Raw genomic sequence first — 13,966 nt, forward strand, 5'->3', positions numbered from 1 at the left:
CATAGAACCGTGATGGCGAACCCATGGCACGTGTGCCACAGGTGGCACACGGAGCCATATTGGTGGGCATGCAAGCATTGCCCTAGCTCAGTTCCAGCATGCATGCATGTACTGGCCAGCTGATTTTTGGGCCTTCTGGGCTCACTGGAAGTCGGCAAATGTGCTGTTTCCGGCCTCTAGTGAGCTTCCGGGGGGTGGTGGGGAAGGCTGTTTTTGCTCTCCCCAGGCTCCTAGAAAGCCTCTGGAGACTGGGGAGAGATGGGCGTACTGGGCCCATCGTGCCATCACATGCCAAAAGCGGGGGGAGCATGGGGGCTCGTGTGTGCATATGCGGGAGGCAGGGCGCATAGAATTATGTGTGTGGGCACACACATGCGCGACCATCCTGCACTCCCCCAACTTTTGGCACACGATGGCAAAAAGGTTAGCCATCACTGCCATAGGGCTCCTTATTAGAACTTATGCTCAACAACACTTTTAAAAATTACTTGGATGAAGGATTAGAGAATATAATTATCAAATTACCGAGTCCCTTGGACTGCAAAGCAATCAAACCAGTCAGTCCTAGAGAGATCAACCCTGACTGCTCTTTAGAAGGCCAGATCCTGAAGATGAAACTCAAATACTTTGGCCACCAATGAGAAGGAAGGACTCACTGGAGAAGAGCCTAATGCTGGGAACGATTGAGGGCAAAAGAAGAAGGGGATGACAGAGAACGAGGTGGCTGGTCACTGAAGCAGTAGGCGTGAGCTTAAATGGACTCCAGAGGATGGTAGAGGACAGGAAAGCCTGGAGGAATGTTGTCCATGGTGTCGCGATGGGTCAGACACAACTTCACAAATAACAACAACAAATACCAGTATATATACATACATACATATACATGTTTGTGTGTGTATATTCAATGGAAGTATAAAGCTAGATCACATTTTCTGGCTGAGGCTCTAAATGTGGTAGAGCATGAACTTTATTTTATTTTATTTATTTATTTATTTTATTTCCAATTTATATACCGCCCTTCTCCCTGAGGACTCAGGGCGGTGTACAGCCAGAATTAAGAACATGAAATACAAATATTAAAAACAATTCAAATATATATAAATTTGGCCCAAAAATTAAAAATCACAAACCAATTAAAACATTTAAAAATTTCTTCTTAAGCCAGCCCGGCTTGCTGGAAAAAATGGGTTTTAAGGGCACGGCGGAAGGCACTGAGGTCTTGGATTCTCCTTATCTCTGGGGGCAACTGATTCCAGAGGGTAGGTGCCCCCACAGAGAAGGCCCTCCCCCTGGGGGTCATCAGCCTACATTGTTTGGCTAATGGCACCCTGAGGAGGCCCTCTCTGTGGGAGCGCACGGGTCGATGGGAGGTCGTCGGTAGCAGCAGGCAGTCTCGAAGATAGCTAGGCCCTATGCTATGGAGCGCTTTAAAGGTGATGACCAACACCTTGAAGCGCCCCCGGAAGACCACCGGAAGCCAGTGCAGCTCGCGCAGGAGCGGTGTTACATGGGAGCGCCATGCTGCTCCATCACTACCCGCGCTGCTGCATTCTGGACCAGTTGGAGCCTCCGGGTGCTCTTCAAGGGGAGCCCCATGTAGAGAGCGTTGCAGTAGTCAAGGCGAGAGGTGACGAGGCAAGAGTGACTGTGCACAGGGAATCCCGATCAAGAAAGGGCCGCAACTGGCGAATCAGGCGAACCTGACAAAAGGTCCCCCTGGTTACAGCCGTCAGATGTTCCTCCAAGGACAGCTGCATATCCAGGAGGATTCCCAGATTGCGAGCCCTCTCTGTGGGGGCCAAAGACTCACCCCCAATAGTCAGTGATGGAGTCAACTGACTATATCAGGATGCTGGGAGCCACAGCCACTCAGTCTTGGAAGGGTTGAGTTTGAGCCTGTTCCTCCCCATCCAGATCCGCACAGCCTCCAGGCACTGGGCCATCACTTCAAGGGCATCGTTGGGGTGGCCTGGGGTGGAGATGTACAGCTGGGTGTCATCAGCGTACTGGTGGTATCTCACCCCGAAGCCACGGATGATCTCGCCCAGCTAGTCCTCAGATCGTATAAGTTCAAACTCTACACCATTCTTGCTTATGATGTTAAATGAATCTGGCAACTCACCTGGCTTCTGTTTCCTCTCTATATAAAAAGGTTAATAAAGGCTGTAATTTTAAACGTGCCAGTGATCGTGAGCTATTTGGCTGATGAAAAGTGCACCATATGATTGAACTAATTAGCTAATAAAGGTGAGGCCAAATACCCTGCTGAAGAGGCAAGTGGGTTTAAGTATGGGCAGAAGGATAGCTTGGGCACCTGAATGGCTAGGAAAATGTTTTTATGTCTTTTTAAAATTCCTTTAAGGATAACTTGTTTGAATTCTTTTGAGCCATTAAAGGCAGAGCTGGGGATTAAGATACATATCCACATTAATCTTTCTTTTGGCTACTATCTTATCTTTAGTTGGCTGGCATCATATTTTTCTGTTCCCATCTTTTCATTTCCTAAGAATGAAAGAGTTCAGCTCATAGCGTGTTTGGTCTATAAGAAGAGGCAAAAAATGCATTTCAGCACTGAGTTGATCTTAATGTGAATAATTGCTTCATGGAGGTCTGTCCTAAAGTTGCTGCACACAGACAGAAAATCTCTGCTTATCCTTAGTTCACAAAGAAGGCATTTTTAAGCTGTTTACCAATACAAAATGAAGGTTATCCTGATTTGCAGGCTTTTTGTTAGGGTGTTAACCAAGGCAAGGGATTGCTATTTACACCGTGGCCAAGTCATTTGCCTGAATTGAATTGAATTTGTTTCAGCAGGAACTGTAATTCCTGCTACTGATCTCATTTGAAGAGTTGCCTATATGATAGACATTTAGTTTCATCAGTCACTGAGTACTGAACTGCTTTTTTAAAAAAATTCCAAAATTTATTTTTAGCTCACAGTAAATTCAAATCTAATTCTCTGCTGCTGTAGGGTAGATTTTTGTGAACGTATAAACATTAGTTTTTTGAAGCTTGGGTGCTCCATACTTCAAAGGGGCAAATAGTGGATTCTCCTCTTGCAACAAAACACCTTTTCTCCTTGTGTATAGGCTGAATATACAAAAGCAAAAATGGGCTTTCAATTTTGCCTTGATATATCTTCCATCATTAAGCTCTCAAACAGTTATCTCTCTATTTTGGTGCTCAGTTGAAACTGAATTTGCTAAGGATATGGATCCAAATGTAGCTCAAAGAAAGCATCTCATTATTCATACTATTGCTGTTGTTTTAGAGTAAATTTTTCAGGCAATTCTTATTTAAAAGATATAGTGTATGCACCGAAACTTAATAGGGACAATAGAAAAAGATTGTAACTCATTGCTAGAGCATTTACTCTGCAGCTTTAGAGAACTCGGGAAGAAAAATCCAATTTGAACTTGGAAAGATCTGTTGCTGTTAAAAGCACTTGAGATAGACTAATGTTCTTACTTGGTATATAAATAAATATTATGTGCCTTATTTCAAATAAAAATCTGATTGCATCATCAAGTACTTGCATTCATAAACTTGCTCTTTCAAAGGAAAGCTTATATCAAAGCCACACAAAAACAGGTTTGTGCAAATCTTAGGTTTAAGCAAATCTTAGGGAAATCCACATACCAAGCTATTAACCAAAATGATTGATACACCATTATGTTCAAATTGTGTTAAGATTTTTTGGGGGACTAATTGGAGATGGAACTAACAAAGGCAAATGGCTTAATCTAAAAATTAACCTTTCAACATAGTATTTGCTCAGTTTGACCCTAATACTTTTGTATCATATATTTCCCAGTCAAATTTAGACCATATGTCTCTGTGTGTGCACACATGCACAAAAAACTTCCCCACCATTCTGTCTTCCCATGGAACTATCTTGGATCAAAACTACTTTTAGATAACCTTTTCACTGCTGTTTGTGGCTATTTTTTACTCTTCTGTATAGAAAGACAATATGTTGGGTTAATTTCAAACTGGTATTAAAGTGCTGAATGAGATGATTGCTGAATGATGAGTGCTTTCCAGTTACTTCTTTCATCTCAGTTGGATCTAAGAAATGCTCCATGATCTTGTTAACAAGATGCCTAAGAGATGTCTTAGAGGTTATTCAGTGAACAGTTGTCCCAGTATTAAGAAACTGAGTTCACACATCCCACAGAACTATGGTTTATCTAACATCTTATTTGAACTAATCACAGTTTGCTTAGTTTGCACACGCTAGGCCAAAATTAGTTTACAATGAAATAGATGTGCATGCTTATTATGTCTGTGGGACCAGGGGTGAAATCCAGCAGGTTCTGACAGGTTCTAGAGAACTGGTAGCGGAAATTTTGAGCAGTTCAGAAAACTGGTAGTGGAAATTTTAGGTAGTTCTGAGAACTGGCAAATACCACCTCTAGCTGACCCCAGGGTGGGGTGGGAATGGAGATTTTGCAATATCCTTCCACCAGGAGTGGGGAGGGAATGTGGATTTTGCAGTATCCTTCCCCTGAAGTGGGGTGGGAATGGAGATTTTGCAGTATCTTTCCCCTGACACACCCACCAAACCACACCACACCCACCAAGCCACGCCCACAGAACCGGTAGTGAAAAAAATTGGATTTCACCATTGTGTGGGACATACTCTGGACAGCCTTATAACAAACCAGAATAGATGTTTAAATGACTGGTGGTGTCAAGAGCATTCTAAGATTTTTAAAATGGTAATTTTCCTGTCTCTTACTGAGACTTTTTGTAAGCAGAAAGCTAGATATTATTTTTTATTTATTGTATTTTTAGAGCACCCAGAGATCTTTGTGTAATTATTGAATCTTAAACTTTTTTCAAAGTACTTACAATGTGTACAGTCTGAAAGGTATTGCTGAATGCTGTAATTTTATCAATGTAGAGGATGACAAATTACAGATGATTTGTTAAGCTGTCATCCCAAACAATATGGACAGACTGGAAAATGTATTTTGTTTTTGACGAGGAACTTTGGAAGTGCAGATGTGATTTTACAAACCGCTACAGTAACACAAAATGGAAATATTTCTGAAGGGGGAATTTTTTCAGTGGCTTTGACTAGCTGTTTATCAACTTGCTTCTTTATATTATTCTTTCCAGCCTAGAGATTTCAGAATGCTGATATTACAGATTATAAACTATAAAATAGTTAATTTCTTAGCATACTTCCAAATGTGTTTGTACATAGATATGAACATGGTATTTTCCTTTATAAATGCATCATTATGAAAACTAAATTCATCTTAGTCAAGATACTTCAATAACAGATATTCTGCCTATCAAATCCCCCCATTCCTTAGAAGGTAAACTCTCCTCCACCTGATCACTCTTTTCTTATAATTTGCTTCTATATAAAAGGAGCAAGTAAGCTGTGTTATCATAATGAACTGGATAAATAATTCCCCAAACAGATTAAAACTAACTATAACTTGAAAAGGGTGGGTAGGTAGGGGTGTGAAGTAATTATATTTTATTAGCTAGCAAAACACAATTTTTTGCTTTCAAAGGATAATTCTATGTAAATCATCTTAATTAGAAATGTCAGAGAAACCTGTGAAGATCATAGCTAGCAACTAATTTCCTATGTATGGGTTATAATTTAAACCACATGGATCTCTCACTGTGTGGCAATATGCTGGCTATGAAATAAAGTTGGGAGTGTTGTCTGAGGTTATTACTATGTAAATGTGTGATGATTTCAGACCACTGCTGACTTGCTTAGTGATTAAAGAGAATTCTGAGGTCTCCAAAGATTGCGCTCTTTGGAAGGGCCTGGAGCAAAAAAAAATTAAAGGTGCTGAAAGGTGTTTGAACTTTAAAGGTCATGATTTTCTTTACCATTTTTAATTTTCCAGCACTGTTTATAGGAAGGGTTTTCCCCCCTTTGCTTATAGCTTTTCAGCTAGTAACTCTGTAATGATCTCTGCATGAAGGAAATATAAAAGAAAATCACCATAATATATTTGTCAAGATATACAGAAATTATGTAATGAAAACCCAAATTTCTGGCCTCAGTTTTAGATTCAAGAAGAGGTGAGTTGGAAGAAATGTGTGGATTAGATTTTATGTTCTTATAGTAAAGCAAGCAATATAAATTACTGTTAGGAGAACAGGAGATTGAATAATCTGTGGTTTGACCTCATAATTCCTGTCTTTATTTGAAGACATATCCAAAGATCAAAATATTATACTCAAAGTTAATAACTTGGATTACTATTAGTTACATTATTTTGACAGATAGTATTTGCATTTCATTTCAAATACCTGTTCTCTGCTCAAATATTCTTAGTACATTAAAATGTCACTACTTTTAAAAAAATAAAACTTGATTGAATATTATATATCATAATTTATGCTACCTAAAATAATTTGCTATTCTCACTACCCTGTTTTCCCCAAAATAAGACCTCCCTGGATAATAAGCCCAATCGGGCTTTTGAGCGCATGCACTAAAAATAAGGCCTCCCCAAAAATAAGCCCTCCCTGAAAATGAGCCCTCCCTGAAAATATTTAAATGCATGCGCAGCTGGTCCCCGCCATTTCCTCTGGTTAGGATTAGGGAGACAGAGCTGAAAATCAGGTAAAACGGCAAGAGGAGCCCCATCTTGCTTCATGCACCTCAAAATAATAAGACCTCTCCAAAAATAAGGCCAAGTGCTTATTTCGGGGTTCAAAAAAATATAAGATAGGGTCTTATTTTCGGGGAAACATGGTATTAGTGTTTTTTATCCCTATCTTATATGCACACACCTCTACACCCATATTTCTTTATTGGTAAGAATAGTTAACTGGGTGTCTTCGTAACATAAAAATGACTTTGGACTTCCATTTTAGGGAATGCTGAGATTGTGACAAAAAAGTCCCCAGCTTCTATGTAAAGGCAAGTGCTACATAGAAGGAAACAGCCTCTAGGAGACAACCCTTCCCAAATAACCCTCTTTGCTTCATTTTACAGCATCTAGCCATCTGCCAACAAAAGGCAGATTAAAGCCAGCCAAATTCAATTTCTACTCACTGCTGCCACAGCTCGACATCTGGGGCTAAAGTGTCCCCAACAAAGCGAACATGACAGCCACATTGCTTTTTTGTCACATCCAGTAGCATGTTGATCTTCTGAAAGTCTCATAAAAATTTATTGATGTCTCCCATATTGCTGTGATTGGGAAGAAAAGTGTGTGCGTGCGTATGTGTGTATTAATGCTTCTGGAATAGATTTGATTTGATATGTCTTGTTCTATTGTCAGCATCTGTTTAGCAAGCCTTTTTAATACTTTCTGGCTGCCGATCAGTCATCCCTAGCTTGGGATGCTGACTTGCATACAAATTTTATTATTAAGTACAATTCTTTCTCTCCACCATCTCCTCCTACTCCCCTAACCACCACCCCCATCCATCCATCACCCACCCTCCCCAAGAAACAGAGGGGGATCTCCAGCTGTGGGAGTCATGCAGTGCAAAACATCAGCCTCAGTAACATATATTAGAGCCCTATTTTTGCCTGTTGCAGGTGCTTTGTATTGGTAAATCGAATCATGGGGAAATCATTTATTTCCTAATGCTGTTTGTGGCATGTTAGTGAGAGAATTTACATGAGAGAGATTACTTTAATAACCAAAAAAATTACAGTGTGGGGTCTCCCCGCCCCATCGCCTTTGATATGTAATTGTTTCAAATTTAACCTGTCTCGAGTGAGGTTGAAAGGCATTATTAAATGTGAAGCATCTTGTTCCGGGGAAGGAAGGGAGAAAGCGGGAGGATCACCGTGGTGTGAACCTCCTTTCAGCCGTTAAATAGAAATGGAGTGAAATTAACAAATCAGCCAACCAAATAGAGAAGGAATTCCTATAGTTTGCAGAAAAGCCTATTTAATTTTAGTTATTTTCTACTCATCCACCCCGTGTCATCTTTTCTTCAGACCCAGCTCTGTATGATGTCTATGTTTTTCGTTCCTGAGACCGAGATTGTATATCTATTCTATTTGAAAGCTGTTATATGAACTAGCCCGAGTGTTTTGTGAACGCCTGGAACTGCTGAGAAATGTTACTTAGATTTAGAAATGTAGCTGAACATCAAATTGTTTCTCAATGGAGAGCACTAATGGCCAACTACAGGGTAACAGGGCAGTTCATATGAATAACCCAACCCATGGAAGGTACCATTTGTTAATGTGTGTGGGCAATTATGTGGAAACAAGATTGGTTCAAACAGGATAATGAATACTATAGCTTTTTAGTAGTATCTGTACTCCAGCATCAGTAATCACAGGAAGTAGCACATTGTTTGCTGCCCATAGTATAGCAAGTTTCTATTGGTTTTATAGAAATGCACTATATGAGAGCCACAGTGGTATAAGAGGCCTTGAATTCTAATCTTCCCAATAACCATTAAATCCAAAATTTGGACCAATCTCATTCTTTCAGCCAATCTGACTTCACAGGGATGTTATGGGGAAGATAGGAAACAGGAACATTATAAAAGCTGCCTTGGGTTGTACAAACTAAAAGTAGGATTAATGATAATAGTAATAGGTGCCTTGGGTGCAATTCCAAAACAACTGGAACACCATTTGGTCACCATCGGCATGGACAAAATCACCATCTGTCAATTGCAAAAGGCAACTTTACTTGGAACAGCTTACACCCTGCAATGATACCTTTAACACCATCAGACACCAACATCTGCCTATCCCAGGTCCTTGGGAAAGACTTGATAGGTGGATAAAAATGCCAAATTCAGTCTAAACTTCTGGCTGACTATGCGACCAACAACAACAACAACAACAACAACAACAACAACAACAACAACAATAATATATTTTAAGAAGCTACTTGGTTGATACCTAGGATGTTGGCAGCAACCCGTATCAACCACCAGAACCAGTCAATGATATTTGTGATACATTTTTAAATGTTCAGTTGACTTAGTTTCATGTTTAATGAATAAAATAGATAATAATAAAAATAATAACAGATCAAGAAATTGCAGCTTCCTGCAATAACACCAGCGGAACTGCAAAAAACTGCGCTACTCGGAACATCATATATTTTAAGAAGATACTTGGTTGATACCTAGGACGCTGGCAGCAACCCATTTCAAACATTAGCACCAGTCAATCGTATTTGTGACACATTTTTAAATGTTCAGTTGACTGAGTTTCATGTTTAATGAATAATAATAATAATAATAATAATAATAATAATAATAATACAATATATGTTGATGCTTTTCTAGAACACCTATAAACTAGAAATACAGTCCCTCACCTACTGCATTGAACATGGATTTCATCCAAGTTTCTATTCTAATAGCAGTCTGAAGAGCCAACCAAATAAAGAATGCCTTTATTTTTCTTTTTGCTTTGTCTCAGGCCTAGCTAAACTGGAAGGAACCCATTTAATTTAAGTATTGCCTGAATAAACATGCAGCCAGAGCATGATGTTTTTCATTAATCTATATGCTCCAGTATTCTATGTAACATACCGCGGGATGTGATATATCTTCCCAGTTTCTAGATTTCGTTTCCTTTAACACTTTGCTCTATGCTTCAATTCCCAGTTATTTAAGGATTTAATGCCCCCCCCCCAGCTAAATTGCACGGGAATCCAAAAGAGGTCTGAGTCTTGCTGAACGGCTAAATTGTTTCTTTATTTATATACCATTAATATCCCATCTTTGTTGTATGGCACTCATAAAATGGCTAATGATAATTTTTAAAACACATAACTACTGGAATTCAAATGGAGAAAGCCTGGCTTGAAAGATTTTTTTATTCCATCAAGCGGGCTTGGCCTAATCTCCTCCCTCTTTTAATATGTAAATTTTAATCTGTTTTTAAATTATTGGGGTGTTTTAATCTGTCTGGGCCAAAATGATTTAATTTGATTTTATCTGGTTTTAAATTTTGTGTATTTATGTATTTTATTGCTTGGCTGTTCACCGCCCTGAGTCCTTCAGGAGTAGGGCGGTATACAAATCAAATAATTAATTAATTAATTAATTAATTAATTAAAAAAAGATAGGTCTTGATTCCTTTCAAGAAAGCCAAAAGATTGGTTGAGTATATTCCATACATCGGAACCAACAGAAGTCAAATTCTCATGTCTCTGACAAAGGAGCAGCCTTTCCTTCTAAATTATATATCCAGAGTGATTCATACCAAGGATTTAAGCTATTTAAGTCTTTAGTGATTAAAACCTGTATTTTAAATTATATCTGATAAACAATTAACAACGAATACAGGTCTTCAACATGGTTGTAATATGTTCCTTGTATCATGAGCCACATGAGGCCTTATACTGTATGCTAACAGAAGTTTTTGGACATTACCTCAAGAGCTGCTCCCCAAATCAATGTCCTGTGTAATACAGAACTGAAATGCTGTAGAAACTTTCTGTAGTTTGGTGGCTGAAATTTCGTCTTGCATAATAGAAATTTCCATGTCAATCCCTATTCAACTTCTATGTTAATAAGTCTCTTTCCTCAGTTTTTTAAGGCTATATAAGATTAGAAATAGCGACTATGCTCCCCAGGGTTTTGAGGAGGAAAAAATGAAATGCAAGTTTAATAATGGGTAGTCCCTGAATTACAACAGTTCAATTAGTGACTGTTCAGAGTTAAAACCACACTGAAAAGAGTGACTTATGACCATTTTTCACATTGACGACCATTGCAGTATATCCACGGTCATGTGATCAAAATTCAGGTGCTTGGCAACTGATTCGTATTTATAATGGTTGCAATGTGAGCAACCTTCTGACAAGCTTAGTCGATGGGGATGTCAGATTCACTTAACAACTGTGTTACTAATTTACCAACTGCAGTGATTCACTTAACAACTGTGACAAGAAAGATCATAAAATAGGGCAAAACTCACTTAACTGTTTCACTGAGCAACAGAAGTTTTGGGCTCAATTGTGGTCGTAAGTTGAGGACTACCTTTAATAAAAAATTGAAGTAGGAGGATGGTACAGTTGTGATCTTTCAGCTTCTAGAATTTTACTCTGATGGATATGAATTTATGGAGAGAGTTTTACAAATAAAGCAAGTAGGACTTTGAAATCCTCCTTTGGGAAGAGGTTCCCCTACATCTATTTATGTTTTCTTCTTTTTCTATTTTGATAGTAAGAATGCTTTACTGAAGGATGTCATGGCCCCAGGCACTCCCAAGGTAAGTGAGCCAAATCTAGTAATCTTTTGTTAATTTCCATTATCTTTTCTGTTTCTACAAATGTTACATTATTTATCTGATATAATTTCTCCTTTCATCTTTTTTCTGCTTTTCTCCATGGTACACAGAATCTTCCTCCCTCCCTCCCTGTGTGCCTAACTCTACAACAATTGTTGGGCATAGGATGCTTGTTAAAGCAATTTCTGTCTTTATGCATACAGATCCCTCAGGATAGTATCTTGGTGCATAGTGAAGATATTTAGAAAATGGGCAGAATAATTATTCTAAAATAGTTCTAATGTAATGGATATTAGCCTCTAAACCCTGTACCTTCATTTTGAATGTTTGGAAAGCTGAGCATGCCAGTATCCCTGCCTGTTCTCTTTACCAACTATTCATATATTTGATCATAGAGATCATGTTACCAGTTAGTGCAGGGTTAAACTATATAGAGCTACGGAGTTAGGATGCTGGCCATATTTCCCTGCAAAAGTGTGCTTTGCGCAATTGAGAGTCATGCTGTCACATTTTATCATAAGCTTCTACCGTTATGTGTATTATGTCCTATGTTATAGTGTTTTAGTACTGCTCTAGCAGATTAAGAGCCATGATTATTAATAACAGCAAATGCAACTGAGGCAACCATGAAAATGCAGAATGCAAGAAAAAGTTTCAGTTACAAATCAGGAATCTTCAGACTTGCATTTGAGATTTAAAAATGTAGAAAACGAAAGAGCATCATGAGAAAAAGCTCGTCTCATACATTCTGCTTATGATCATTGCTGGATTGTGATATCTCTTCAAATACCATGCCTGAAAAAGAATTAAATCAGCATATTAGCTGTTTGGAAGTAAATATTTGTGACAGTTACTAGATAACCAATAAAAGTCCTTTTCTCCTAGCAGGGATGAATCTTAGAAGCTTCAAACAACAAAGAATCTAATTTGTTTTGAAGGGGGGGATTAAAACAGAATAGTGGAAGGGTCCTATGTAACCAAAATTACATATCTGCTGGGACCACAGCACCCTCTCTCCTGAAAGAATATTCAGAAGGATCTTCTGGCGTTTTGTTTTTTTTAGCCATTTGGCCAAAAATTGTTATTAGCATTTGGATGAAGAGCTGGCTTGCAGATCCAAAAAAATATACTTAAAACAAGGCCAAACTTATAATGACTATGCTGTCTGATTGTCCTGGGAATTGTTGTTCCTCAGCATCTGGAAAGCCACAGATTCCCTACTTCTAATGTACGGCTTTAATTTGCTGCATTATTATCCATAAGGAACTGTCATTCATGACACTCATGACAAGGTGTTAGAAACAGATGTGTTGGGACTATAACTGCCTCTTGAACTTCTTTTGACTAGGAATTCTGGGAATTGTAGTCCCAATGCATCTGGAGGGCGGACAATTGTGGAAGCCTGAGTTTCTGTATATTCAGTCACTTTGCTCAATTATATGGGTGAATCCCTCTTGATTGTGTTTAATACTCTCTTTCTCTATACATTATTAAAATTACAGATTACAGCAAATACTGCTTAGGCAACTCCTGGTCTTTCCTTAAGATGCAGAAATCCTTTCTCTTAATGATAACACATCCTCATCAGCTTTCATCAGCATGAAATCCTAAATATAGTATCTAATAAGGACTTCCTTAGGAATGAATATTGCTGTGATAAAACACAAATGTGTACTGTAGCTTACAATTTTCTGTTTCCTGCTCTATCTGCTGTACCTGGTTCCGAACCAATGTTTAACACAATTTCCAGGACCTTATTACATAAATTTGTATTTAGTTTTATTTGGTACACCTTTCCTAGAAATGGAATTCCCAAGATTGTTGTTTGTTTATTCATTTTGAAGATTTCACTGTTTGATCTCCAGGGCTGCTAGCATATTCAAATAATAAAAGATAAATAAAAGTTATAGTATTTGCACCTACAACTGATGGCAGAAATATGACGAAAGTAGGGCAAGATTGGTGAGCATATTTTAGGAAAGTACACTTGCCAGTAGGCTACTACAGTCTTATCAAACATGTTTCTCTAAGAGGTAGTACTGCTTCTGAAAATAAGTTTGACTATATCTGCACTTGCTGGTTATTGCATTTATTCCAAATGCCACATCCTTTTTTTCTGAAAGTCTCGCTTTGAATTAAAAGCACCTATCTGCACAAAAGAAATTTTTCAGGGTTATCAGGTAGTTGGTGACACTTTTGAATGGGAGCCAGTTCAGTCCTCAGCTGTACCCAGTATCTGTTTCCTGCCATAGATTGCTCCCAAAGCCCAACGTAAGTATTAGACTCTGCATATGGAATCATATGGTAGGCAGCAGAAGAATGGAACTAGGAAGTGACTGAGCTCTTGTTTGAAAATATTGCTGTTTCTATAGTTGGCCTGATCATTTTCTTGGCACATATTTGACTTGGCCAACTCTTGACCGATTGTTGCATTATGTACTTGCAATAGGATGTAAAAAAATATTAAGTGTCAAATAAATCAGAGTCTCATTCCACTCAATTTTGCTATTTACCGTGTTTCCCCGAAAATAAGACATGTCCAGATAATAAGCCCAATCGGGCTTTTCAGTGCATGTGATAATATAAGCCACCCCTGCAAAATAAGCCCCCCCCCCACCAACTACTTACATGCATGTGCAGCCAGTCCCACCATTTCCTCTGGTTCTTGCCACGCAACCAAAATGAGTTGAGGAGGCAAGGCCAGAGGGGCGGGAAGGGGGGGGGACATGTTCTTCGTGCCGGCCGAGCGGCCCAACA

At 38.8% G+C, this 13,966-nt stretch overlaps 1 protein-coding gene across 4 annotated transcripts in view; it reads left to right on the plus strand.

Annotated features, from left to right (window-relative positions):
* The window catches only part of RNF220 (ring finger protein 220), a 382,422-nt gene that overhangs the window by 256,825 nt on the left and 111,631 nt on the right, over nt 1-13,966 (plus strand). For all 4 annotated transcript variants that reach the window (XM_034414914.2, XM_034414912.3, XM_034414911.3 and 1 more), the window contains one exon: nt 11,146-11,191. In XM_034414914.2, coding sequence (XP_034270805.1) covers nt 11,146-11,191 — 46 coding nt within the window. The remainder of the gene's footprint in view (nt 1-11,145; nt 11,192-13,966) is intronic.

The sequence above is a fragment of the Pantherophis guttatus genome, chromosome 3 (genome assembly GCF_059756535.1).
Source record: "Pantherophis guttatus breed Tessera chromosome 3, ASM5975653v1, whole genome shotgun sequence".
NCBI lineage: Eukaryota > Metazoa > Chordata > Lepidosauria > Squamata > Colubridae > Pantherophis > Pantherophis guttatus.